Consider the following 12,933-nt stretch of genomic DNA (forward strand, 5'->3'; position numbering starts at 1 on the left):
GCGAATGAAAATGCTTGGTCCAAACAAATCAATTCCCAAGAGAACATGTGTAAGCACAAGAGCTAGAGCAATAGGAATCAAGTCCAAACCACAATTGCATTGGATTATCAAAAGAATCATAGACTTGCATGAATATAGATGATAGTGGTGAAAACATGTAATTGAGCTTTTGAACCCTCACTGGATGTGTATCCGCTCATTTCACTCAAGTGTTTAAGGGTTTATTCACTCAATTCTCTTCTAGTCATGTATTTCCAAGATTTGATCTTCTTCTAACAATCAACACTTAATCCATGCATGCATACATTCATCATAAGGTCTTTCGTAGGCTGTAATGGGGTTAGGATCAAGGTAGGATCATATATGGATAAGTGGGCTAGAATTTGGACCTTGATGAGCTTAAACTTTCCCACCTAGCCTATATAGTGACCTATACAATTGAATTCTAACCTAACTACCCATCTTTCACTTTTATATACTCATGCATATTCTTTTCATTTCACAATACTTATGCATTGATCTTTTGTTGAGCTTTTCTTTGGGGCATTTTGTCCCCTTTTTATTGCTTTTCTTTCCCTTTCTTTTTCTATATATTTTTTTTATTTCTTTTGTTCTTTTGATTTTCTCATCATTTTTCTTTCTTTTCTTTCACAAATATCAATGCATAAGGTTTTACATTTAACCAATACATTTAATCAATAGGCTCAAAACTCACTTGCTTGTGTTCTTAGCTCAAAACATGCTTCACAAAATAAAATTCAAGCAAGTTCCACAAAATTTTTCCAATCAATTGGAGTGGTGCCCTATAGTTAAATTCCTTAGAAAATCTCAATATTTGACTAAGCATTGTTGTGATTGAGAAATTCTAAAAATTCTCTAGTGTACCCTTTCCTTTTTCAATCAAAACAATTTTCTTATGCAAAAAGGGCTAACCAGGTTTTAACAATTCCAAAATAGTTTGTAATCACAACCACAAACTAAAAGAAAAATATGCAAAAGTATATAAAGAAAAAAAAAATTTGTCACAAAAGTATCTAAAATATCTAAAATTTAAAATGATAAGGTATGCAACAACTAAGGTAAAAGTATCCAAAATAAACCGAAATGACAAATATATACAAGAGTACACAAAATAAGATAGCTAGGTAGCATAACTAGAAAATAGCTAAAATGTTCACCGGTCCTCTAATGGTGCTACCGGCAACCTCCCCACACTTAAGATCAAGCATCGTCCTCGATACTAATCCTGAGGATCAGGGATAAGTACACCGGTAGGCTCTGGCTCTGGCTGTGATACCGGCTGAGGATGAGTCTCTTGTGTCTGAGGTGGTACCTCTATGTGAACCGGCTCCTCCTCATGAGTACCCTCATCATGAAAATCGGGATACTCCTCCTCATGGGTCTCCTCATCTGAACCGGAAGACTCTGGTAGAGGGGGCAGCTCAAGGCCCTGAGCCACAAACAGCTGGTCAAGCCGGTCCAGGCGATGCATGATCTGGCGCTCCCTGTGCTCCATGAACCGGAAGACACGCTGAACTAGTAAGTAAGTCGGCTGAGGTACCGATGGTGGTGGTACATGTGCTGCGGCTGAAGAAGGGGTTGTAGAAGAGGATGGGGCTGCTACTGTGGTGGGTGAAGGTCTAGCTGCCCTAGCCCGAGAACGGCGTCTAGCCGGGGGCTTCTCGTGCACCTAACCAACCCAAGGTATAGTAACCTCCTTGTCATCGTCATCTGGGGGTGGTGGTGTCATATCATTATCCAGCCAAGGAACCTCGGCTAATGCGGCCATACTGGTGACCAGTGTGGGAAACGGGAGTAGGCCACGGATATGTGCTCGCCACATGCTCTGCCGGATCCATCGGGAAAAATAAACCTCCTTACCCTCCATAACACAGCCAATCAGAAGTAACATCTCCATTGGGATCTCAGAAAAGTAGGTGGTGGGTAAGACATAGTGGGCAAATATCATCTGCCAAGTCTTGGCCTCTCTAGTCAAATGAGCAAAAAGTATCCCTTTGGGCTTTGTGTTGCCCGAATCCATGACCCAAGGAGCATCGGGTATGGCAATCACGCGCTTAAGTGCCTCATAGTCAAAAGTCATGCAATGGATAGCTGTCTCTGCCTGCTGATGAGCGTAGGTGCCATCAGTAAGGTGTCAACACTGCAATTCCTCCTCAATAGCAGTTTCAGTAATCATGATCTCTCTACCCCATAGCTGTACTGAATCTAGAGTAGGACGGAAGAAGTTGCAATAGAACTCCTTGACCCATGAGACGTTGATGTTTCCCAAATCTCTATCAACAAATTCCAAACCCAACTCTAGGATACGGGTGTTGATTGCGCGTTTCACATCATTGGGAAGGACGAGCTTCTTCTCAATATTCAAGTTCTTCTTCTGATACTTGGGAAGGCGAAGCTCACAGTAAAGGTTGGGAAATTTTTCTGGATCAGTGGAAGGTAGCAACTGATTTTCCTTATCCGTGTCATTCAGCGGATTCTTAGCATAATTCGCATAGGGAGAAGGGGTAGAAATCTTAGAGTGTTTCCTTTTCTTGGAGGTGGTGGCTATGGCCTTTCCTTTGTCTGACATCCTAAAAATAAGGATAGAATAGAATATAAGCGACTAAGCAATTAGCACGAAGCAAGTAAGACATGTTCAGGATGTAAGATGAATGACAAAGAGGCATGTGGTGAACTAAAATTCAAAACTTGGATAGCAAGTAAGCACAGAAAACATAGCCATAAACCAAGAATTCAACATTTCAATCAATGTAGCACAATGCTCAAAGAATAGGCATATTCATTAATCATATCCTAAAAGAATAGTTACGCGGTTAAGTGTAATTAAAGTGAAGTTAGTAAGTTAGAGAAGTTAGAGAGTTAAGAGAATGAAATTAGAGGATTAGTGGTATAGTGAAGAATTGCCTAATGAAAAGGAATATGCAAATTGTGCACAGCAATTATGTTTACCATCATGAGAGTATGGAATTCTCAAAAATGCATGAATGTGACTTGCAATAGTTGGTATTACAAGCAATTAAATTGCAATTGTGCAACTTTGAGAGGTTGAAAATTTGGTTTAGTTAAAAAGAAGTTGCACAATCAAAGCGTACCAACTATGGTGAAAGGATGAGCATTATGCAATGATCACGGAAATAAAAATAAGCGCGGGAATGCTGGCCCAAAAATCCCGGGTATTGAACTCGGTAAGTTATGCAAAGCTCAGTTTGAAAGTGCCAAGTTCAATTTCGAAATCGATATTTAAAAGTGAAACAGTTTTATCAAAAAAAATTGGGCAGCATTTCGGCTTAAAATTGGACATTCCCGGATAGCAAATCGTAGACAAAGAACTACATGAGGCATATAGCAAACAATTAAGCACAGCAGCAGTAATACAGCAGCAAGGCAACACTAGAATGAATTCAGAGTAGTTCAAAATTAGCACTCCACAGATAAGTACCAAGCAGAGAATGAACACAAACAGAGCAATTATCAGGCCTAGAATCCTCTATCCAGACCTAGCTACCTAACAGCAGATATCTCTAGCTAACCTAACATGCGAAAATCAAATTCTAACTAACTAAAATTGACAGTAACGAAAAGTAAAGAAAACAGAGATGAGGCAGGTAAACTGGAGGTTGGGCAGAATCAGAAATGGGTAGGCAGGAAGTTGAGGCAGAAACAGAGAGAGTTTTGGGCTAGGAGGCCACCTCAGTTGGTGGTGGCGGCAGGGATTATTGGCGGCACTTGGTTGCATCACCGGCGGTGGCAGTGAGCAAGAGAGGGTGAAAGGAGATGAGAGTGTGTGTGAACAAGAGAGTGAGGATGAGCAGGAGAGGGAGGGGTAGCGACGGCGGTCGCCGACGGCATGGTGGTCGGAGCGTGGCAGGGAGGAAGAGAGTAGGAGACGGTAAGAGAAGTTGGAGAAGATGAGTGTAACATGAGGTGCGCGACTGCGCAACGTTCCTCGCGTCCTAGGGTTATCCTGTTTTCAATCGATGCGGGCGCGCACATGGCGCCTTCACGTGCATTGATGATTTGGTAACCGATGCGTGCACGCCTTGTGTGCTTACGCGTGCTAAACGAGAATTGGAAAAAGTGCGTGCGTGTATGGTGCGCGCACACGTGCTTGAGGTTGGGCTGGGGGCCTAAGGTTGGCCCAGGGCAGGCGTAACTCTCTGGATTATGGCTTAGAGGTTGCATCTCCAGATCGGCACGAACGCGGCAGATGCGCGCGCGCGGATTCTCTTACAGACTCATGGGCGCGGAGGCGCGCAGTGCGCATCCGCGTGATAGGTTTTGGGCCAGGGGCTTGGTGTTGGCCCAATGCAAGCCTAACTCTCGGGTGGCATGTGTGGGATGGTGGCATCAGCTTAGGGACGCTTACGTAACAAGTGCGCGTCCGCTTGCTTTCCCTTACCGGTTGATGGACGCGGATGCACATTGTGCGCGTCCGCGTGGGATGAGTTGGGCTAAAGGCACAATGTTCGCCCAAGAGAGGCCCAACTCTCTGGAAAATGTATGGTGGTGCATCCGCTCATGGACGCGTGCGCATACAGCGTGCGCGCGCGTCCTTCCCCCTTTTTTTCAATAAGCAGAAAAATATGCCCAGGGGTTCCCTATGATGCCTACAACTTTTATTCAATCAAATATCATACAATTCACAAAAATGCAATTTGATTTTATTCATCTACTACTAAACACAACATACATGTGACTATGCTATCAATCAATTTATACAAACAAATCTATATGAATTGAAGATCTACATACAATGGCAACTCAAACCACTTATTAAACAAGACTAAAGGAGATTGGGAAGAGTTTACCATGGTGGGGTGTCTCCCACCTAGCACTTTTAGTTAAAGTCCTTAAGTTGGACCTTTTGAGGAGCTTATTGTCATGGTGGCTTGTGCTTGTACGCATCCTTGAATCTCCAAGGATCTTTGCTTCTCAATTGGTTGATAGAATTTCCAACCATCTTCACCAATCTTGGGTGATTTTCAACCCAAGATATGAGTCCCCATAGTTGATCTTCACATAGCGAACCGTGATCCCATATCTTATCTTCACACCCTTCTGTGAGTTGAGTCTCATGATTTCTCCGTACGGGTGGTTGACATAAGGGCGGTTGACACATAGAATTATCTTTAGTCCACAAATTCTTCCTTCTAGACCCATACAAAGTGGTTCTTATCCCATCATAATCCCTATATCTTAAAGCTTTGACCTTAGTGAGCTTTATACCAATTTTCCAACCACTACACAATTCTCTTTTTCTTTTAAGTCCACAAAGAGCTCTAAGTTGTCCATCCATTTCAATTAAACCATATTCAAATGAGAAAGTAAAGCTTAGGGATAAGAATTTTACCCACTTGAATGTTGTGAAGGATGGTGATTTGGGAAGGGCGACTTTCCCACACTTAGACAATGCAAGGCTTACTTCTTAATGCTCTTCTTCGGCTATTTCCACCTCTTGACAAATTTCTTCAATTTTAACGTTTTCCCTTTTATCACTTGGCTTGGTGTTATCCTCAAGAACTTCAGTTTCTTGCCCAATGGAAGGTGATTCAATTTTGGATAGGAATTCATTGAAGAATAAATCCATTTCTTGATCAACCTCTTCATATTCTTCAATTTCAATGTACACCATGCCATTTTCTTCTCATTGGTATCTCTCTTTCAATTCATTATCTTCTTCATTGTTCACCAAGGATATGGAAGGTTGTGCACACTCTTCCACGGTTTCAACTTCATGTCTACTAGGAAGAGATTTAATTATAGATAAAAATTCCTCCATGATTGAATCTATTTCTTGATTAACCTTCTCGTATTCTTCGATCTTGTTATGCTCCGGAGGTTGTTGAGATTCACATGGTAGTTCCACATCTCTTAAATTTTAGACCACTTCCTCCTTTGTTTCAATAACCGTAGGCTCCTCCAATTGCTCCATTAATACTACCGATCCTTCCTTTTTCACCGGATTATCCGATATCTCCTCCATGCTTTGCTCTTCCTTAGGCTTTCCACATGAGGCTACAGGGATAACTTGACTATTCAAACATTGGTGGGCTAAAGCGTGCACTACCTTGGTCAAATTGGTTACAAACGCAAATGTATCCCGCTTCATGGCTTCTTGTCCTTGAAGTAACAAGATGAGAGGATCGTCTATTGGGACTTGGGGTGAGTAGGAAGGTTCATTATGTTGGAGAGAGGGTTCATGGTAAGAAGGTGGTTCCTCTTGGTAAAATTGTGGAGATGGTGTGCATTGAGGTAGTTCTTGGTAATAATCTTGATAGGGTTGTGGTGGTTCTAAAGGTTCTTGCTCATAATGATTACAAGGATGTGGTATGGGTGATTGGTGATATGGTGGATTTTGATCATAGTGAGGTGCTTGGTGTGGAGGGGCTTGTGAGTATGGTTGAGGTTCATGTTGAGGATAGGAGTCATAGGCATATGGTGGTGGTGATTGATTGTCACGAAAAGATTCACCATAGCCATTGAATTGACATGCATTAGGATGAGAATTATACCTATAAGTGTCCGAAGGTTGTTGCCAATAGGAGTGATCAATTTCTTGAGGCTCCTCCCATCTTTGATTTCCAAATCCTTGATGCATGTCCCCATTATAGCTTCCATCTCCTACAATATAGTTAGAACCAAACTCATAGCCAAAGTGAGAATTCATAGTAGAAAGAGAAAATAAAAACAAAAACTAATAGAAAACAAGAGAAACAAAATTCTACAACTAGCAAATAAAGCAAAAAGCAACATATTCACACTATTCACATATGTACAATAACCAATAACATAACACCATTGCAAATCCCCAGCAACGGCGCCATTTTGATGATTGGATTTTTGACGGTTTAGAATTTCATTAATGAAATCTCGTTGTAAAGTATAGTCTCTAAACCAACAATAATCCTTTCATACAAAAATTTGTTTGTCACAAGTACAAACCCCTAAAATCTATAAACCGAAGTATTTAAACCTCGGGTCGTCTCTCAAAGGACTTGCAGGGTAGTGTTCTTACTATTGGTTATGAACTTGTTTATTTTGGGGTTTTAGATGAGAAATATGAAAAGTAAATGGAAATGAAATTTTATTAACAAAATGGTCTTGGCAAGGTTTGATGATCATGGACCTATATCATTATCACTAATCACAATCATGATAGTAGCAAGGATTAATCTCACTAAGTCATCCTCTAACTAATAGCAAAGGAAAGTCAAGTGAGTTATATCAATCTAAGTCCATAAATCCTAGTTCACTAATTTGAATTAATGAAGGCTAGAGTCAATGGCTATCAACTATCAATCACTTGGATATTAGTAACTCAAGAGTTCCTAAGTTATCTTCCCAAGCCAAGAACATAAAATTCTATTCTAACATCCTCCCAAGCATTTCATCAAACACTTGGAAGGTACAAAAGAGATCTAAGAAGAGAGATTAACCTAAACCTAATCCTAATTCTAGAGAGAAGTGAGAGCTTCTCTCTCTAGAAACTATCTCTAAACTAATCCTAATGTGAATGTATGAACTATTGATGAAAGATGATCCCTTCTCCTTCAATCCTTGGTCCTTTTAATGCATTTTGGCGCCAAAGTTGGTTGCACTGGGCCCTATAGCTTCCCAGAAATCGCTGGGCACGATTTTCATTTAAAAATCACGTGCGGCCTTCGGTGAGGATGTGCATAGTACGCGTACGCGTCCCTGGTCGATATTGCAATGTGCGCGCGAGCGCCTTGTGCGCGTGCGCGTCCTTGGACGAGATCAGTTCTTTGGCTTTTTTGTGCTTTTCTCTACTTGCATGCTTCCTTCCTTGTTCCTTTGATCCATGCCTATCCTATTTTAACCTAAGATTACTAGCAAACACATCAAGGGATCTTATGGAATCAAGGATGAATTAAAATTATCAAAGTAAAGGCTTAAAAAGCATGTTTTTACATTCAAGCACAAATACGAGAGAGATAATAAAACCATGCTAATTCATTGGTTAAATGTGAGAAAATGTTATCAAAATACTCTAAATTCAACACAAGATAAACCCTAAAAACGGGGTTTATCAGTCCCCAAGCAACTGAAAACAAAATAAAATAAAAAGAAGGGAACATACAATGAATCTCACAATATCAATGAAACTTAGTCCCAATTAGATGAGCGGGGCTAGTAGCTTTTTACTTCTGAATAGTTTTGGCATCTCTCTTTATCCTTTGAAATTCAGAATGATTGGCATCTATAGGAACTCAGAATTTTAGATAGTGTTATTGATTCTCCTAGTTAAGTACGTTGATTCTTGAACACAGCTACTTTATGAGTCTTGGCTGTGGCCCTAAGCACTTTATTTTCCAGTATTACCACCGGATACATAAATGCCACAGACACATAACTGGGTGAACCTTTTCAGATTATGACTTAGCTTTGCTAAAGTCCCTAATTAGTGGTGTCCAGAGTTCTTAAGCACACTCTTTTTGCTTTGGATCACGACTTTAACCACTCAGTCTCAAGCTTTTCACTTGGACCTTCATGACACAAGCACATGATTAGGGATAGCTTGATTTAGCTGCTTAGGCCAGGATTTTATTCCTTTAGGCCCTCCTATCTATTAATGCTCAAAGCCTTGGATCCTTTTTACCCTTTCCTTTTGGTTTAAAGGGCTATTGGCTTTTTCTACTTGCTTTTTCTTTTTCTTTCTTTTCCTTTTTTTTCGCTATTTTCTCTTTTTCACTGCGTTTTCTTGCTTCAAGAATCAATTTTATGATTTTTCAAATCATCAATAATATTTCTCTTTGTTCATTATTCTTTTAAGAGCCAACAATTTTAACATTCATAAACTTCACTATAAAAAATATGCACTGTTCAAGCATTCATTCAGAAAAACAAAAAGTATTGCCACCACATCAAAATCATTAAACTAATTTCAAGATAAAATTTGAAATCCAAGTGCTTCTTGTTCTTTTGTAATTAGGCACATTTTTCATTTACGATAGGTGAATGATTCATAGAATTATTCATAGCTTTAAGGTATAGACACTAGACACTAATGATCATGTAATGAAGACACAAACATGGATAACACATAAAGCATCAAATTCGAAAAACAGAAAAATAAGAACAAGGAAATTAAAGAACCAGTCCACCTTAGTGATGGCGGCAAGTTCTTCCTCTTGAAGATCCAATGGAACGCCTGAGCTCCTCTATGTCTCTTCCTTGCCTTTGTTGCTCCTCCCTCATAGCTCTTTGATCTTCTCTAATCTCATGGAGAATGATGGAGTGCTCTTGGTGCTCCACCCTTAGTTGGTCCATGTTGTAACTCAAACCGTCCAAAGAGGTGTTGAGTTGCTCCCAATAGTTGTGTGGAGGAAAATACATCTCTTGAGGCATCTCAGGGATTTCTTGATGAGGAATTTCCTCATACTCTTGTTGAGGTCCATGAGTGGGCTCTCTTGTTTGCTCCATCCTTTTCTTAGTGATAGGCTTGTCCTCTTTAATGAGGATGTCTCCTTCTATGTCAATCCCAGCCGAATTGCATAGGTGACAAATAAGATGAAGAAAAGCTAACCTTGCCAAAGTGGAGGACTTGTCAGCCACCTTGTAGAGTTCTAGAGGTATGATCTCATGAACTTCCACTTCCTCCCCAATCATGATACTATGGATAATGATGGCCTGATCTACTGTTACTTCGGATCGGTTGCTAGTAGGAATGATAGAGTGCTGGATAAATTCCAATCATCCTCTAGCCACAGGCTTAAGCTCTGGTCTTCTCAATTGAACCGGCTTGCCTCTTGAGTCTCTTTTCCATTGAGCTCCTTCCACACATATGTCCATGACGACTTGGTCCAACCTTTGATCAAAGTTGACCCTTCTAGTGTAGGGGGCATGCGTTTTCTTGCATCATTGGCAAGTTAAACGCCAACCTTACATTTTCCGAACTGAAATCCAAGTATTTCCCCCGAACCATTGTAAGCCAATTCTTTGGATTTGGGTTCATACTTTGATCATTGTTCCTAGTGATCCATGCATTGGCATAGAACTCTTGAACCATTAAGATTCTGACTTGTTGAATGGGGTTGGTGAGAACTTCCCAACCTCTTCTTCAGATCTCATGTCAGATCTCTGAATACTCATTCTTCTTGAGCATAAAAGGGACCTCAGGAATCACCTTCTTCTTGGCCACAACTTCATAGAAGTGGTCTTGATGGACCTTTGAGATGAATCTATCCATCTCCCATGACTCGGAGGTGGAAGCTTTTGCCTTCTCTTTCCTCTTTCTAGAGGTTTCTCCGGCCTTAGGTGTCATAAATGGTTATGAAAAAACAAAAAGCAATGCTTTTACCACACCAAACTTAAAAGGTTTGCTCGTCCTCGAGCAAAAAAAGAAAGAAAGAAGGAGAAGAAGAGGAAAATGGAGGAGATGTAGGTAGAGATAGGTTCGGCCAAAGGGGTAGGAGAGGGTTTGTGATGTGTGAAAATGAAAGAGTGAATAGGGGTATTTACTGAGAAAGAGAGGGAGAGTGGCCGAATGGAATTGGGTGGGTTTGGGAGGGGAAAGTGTTTGAATTTGAAAAGTGAGGTAGGTGGGGATTTTGGGAAAGAGGGATGGAGGTGATTGGTGAAGAGAATATAGGAAAGAGGATAGGATTTGATAGGTGAATGGTATTTTGGGTAGAGTGTTATAGAGATGTATGAGGGGGAGAGAGAGAGAGAGAGGTGGGGTAGGTGATGAGCGGATAATTTATACACTTTTTGGCATTGTTTTTAGGTAGTTTTTAGTAAGTTCAAGCTACTTTTAGGGATGTTTTCATTAGTTTTTATGTTAAATTCATATTTCTGGACTTTACTATGAGTTTGTGTGTTTTTCTGTGATTTCAGGTAATTTCTGGCTGAAATTGAGGGACTTGAGCAAAACTCTGAAAAAGGCTGACAAAAGGACTGCTGATGCTGTTGGAATGTGACCTCCCTACACTCGAAATAGATTTTCTGGAGCTACAGAACTCCAAATGGCGTGCTCTCAACGGCGTAGGAAAGTAGACATTCAGAGCTTTCCAGCAATATATAATAGTCTATACTTTATTCGGGAATTGACGATGTAAAGTGGCGCTCAACGCCAAGTACATGCTGCTGTCTGGAGTTAAACGCCAGAAACACGTCACAACCCGGAGTTGAACGCCAGAAACACGCTATAACTCGGCGTTCAACTCCAAAGAAAGCCTCAGCTCGTGGATAGATCAAGCTCAGCCCAAACACATGCCAAGTGGGCCCCAGAAGTGGATTTATGCATCAATTACTTACTCATGTAAACCCTAGTAGCTAGTTTAGTATAAATAAGACTTTTTACTAGTGTATTAGAGTCTTATCTGGTCTTTGACCATATCTGGGAACATCTCTGGACGCCTAGTCCTTAGACCATGGGGGCTGGCCATTCGGCCATGCCTGAACCTTTCACTTATGTATTTTCAACGGTGGAGTTTCTACACACCATAGATTAAGGGTGTGGAGCTTTGCTGTACCTCAAGTTTTAATGCAATTACTATTATTTTCTATTCAATTATCTTTTATTCTTATTCCAAGATATACGTTGCACAACAACTTGATGAATGTGATGATCCGTGACACTCATCGTCATTCTCACCTATGAACGCGCGTGACTGACAACCACTTCCGTTCTACCTTAGGCCGGGCGCATATCTCTTAGATTCCCCAACAGAATCTTCATGGTATAAGCAAGATAGATGGCGGCATTCATGGGAATCCAGAAAGTCTAACCTTGTCTGTGGTATTCCGAGTAGGACTCCGCGAATCCGGAAAGTCTAACCTTGTCTGTGGTATTCCGAGTAGGATTCTGGTATTGAATGACTGTGACGAGCTTCAAACTCCTGAAGGCTGGGCGTTAATGACAGACACAAAAGAATCAAGAGATTCTATTCCAACCTGATTGAGAACCGACAGATGATTAGCCGTGCTGTGATAGAGCATAGGACCATTTTCACTGAGAGGATGGGATGTAGCCATTGACAACGGTGATGCCCTACATACAGCTTGCCATGGAAAGGAGTAAGAAGGATTGGATGAATGTAATAAGAAAGTAGAGATTCAAGAGGAGCACAGCATCTTCATATGCCTATCTGAAATTCTCACCATGGAATTATATGAGTAACTATTTACTATTTTATTTTTTGTTTATTATTTATTTTCAAACTTATCATAAACCATTTAATCTGCCTAACTGAAATTTACAAGGTGACCATAGCTTGCTTCATACCAACAACTTCAATCTCTCTTCCTAATTACCCCCTTCACCACTCACATCCATCCACTCTTCCCCATAAACTCCACCTACCTTCAAAATTCAAAAACACTTTCCCACTCAATCCCACCCTAAATGACCAAAACTACACCCACTACCCTCCCTATATATACCCTTCCATTCTACTTCATTTTCACACAACACAACCCCCTCTTCTATACCTTGGCCGAAACCTACACTCCCCATTCTCCTCCATATTTTCTTCTTCTTCTTCTTCTCTTTTTTCTTCTCTTGCTCGAGGGCGAGCAATATTTTAAGTTTGGTGTGGTAAAAGCATAAGCTTTTTGTTTTTCCATTACCATCAATGGCATCTAAGGCCGAAGAATCCTCTAGAAAAGGAAAAGGGAAGACAAAAGCTTCCACCTCCGAGTCATGGGAGATGGAAAGATTCATCTCCAAAAGCCATCAAGACCACTTCTATGATGTTGTGGCAAAGAAGAAGGTGATCCCTGAGGTCCCTTTCAAACTCAAGAAAAATGAGTATCCGGAGATCCGACATGAAATCCGAAGAAGAGGTTGGGAAGTCCTAACCAACCCCATGCAACAAGTCGGAATCTTAATGGTTCAAGAGTTCTATGCCAATGCATGGATCACTAGGAACCATGATCAAAGTATGAACCCGA

At 40.8% G+C, this 12,933-nt stretch overlaps 1 protein-coding gene across 1 annotated transcript in view; it reads right to left on the reverse strand.

Annotated features, from left to right (window-relative positions):
* Positions 1-2,155: 2,155 nt before the first annotated feature.
* LOC127740543 (uncharacterized) overlaps positions 2,156-12,933 on the reverse strand; it is a 46,438-nt gene continuing 35,660 nt past the window's right edge. Inside the window, exon 8 of the mRNA XM_052251579.1 lies at positions 2,156-2,591. Within this exon, the coding sequence (XP_052107539.1) occupies positions 2,156-2,591 (436 nt within the window). The remainder of the gene's footprint in view (positions 2,592-12,933) is intronic.

Source organism: Arachis duranensis, chromosome 7 (genome assembly GCF_000817695.3).
Source record: "Arachis duranensis cultivar V14167 chromosome 7, aradu.V14167.gnm2.J7QH, whole genome shotgun sequence".
Taxonomy (NCBI): Eukaryota; Viridiplantae; Streptophyta; class Magnoliopsida; order Fabales; family Fabaceae; genus Arachis; species Arachis duranensis.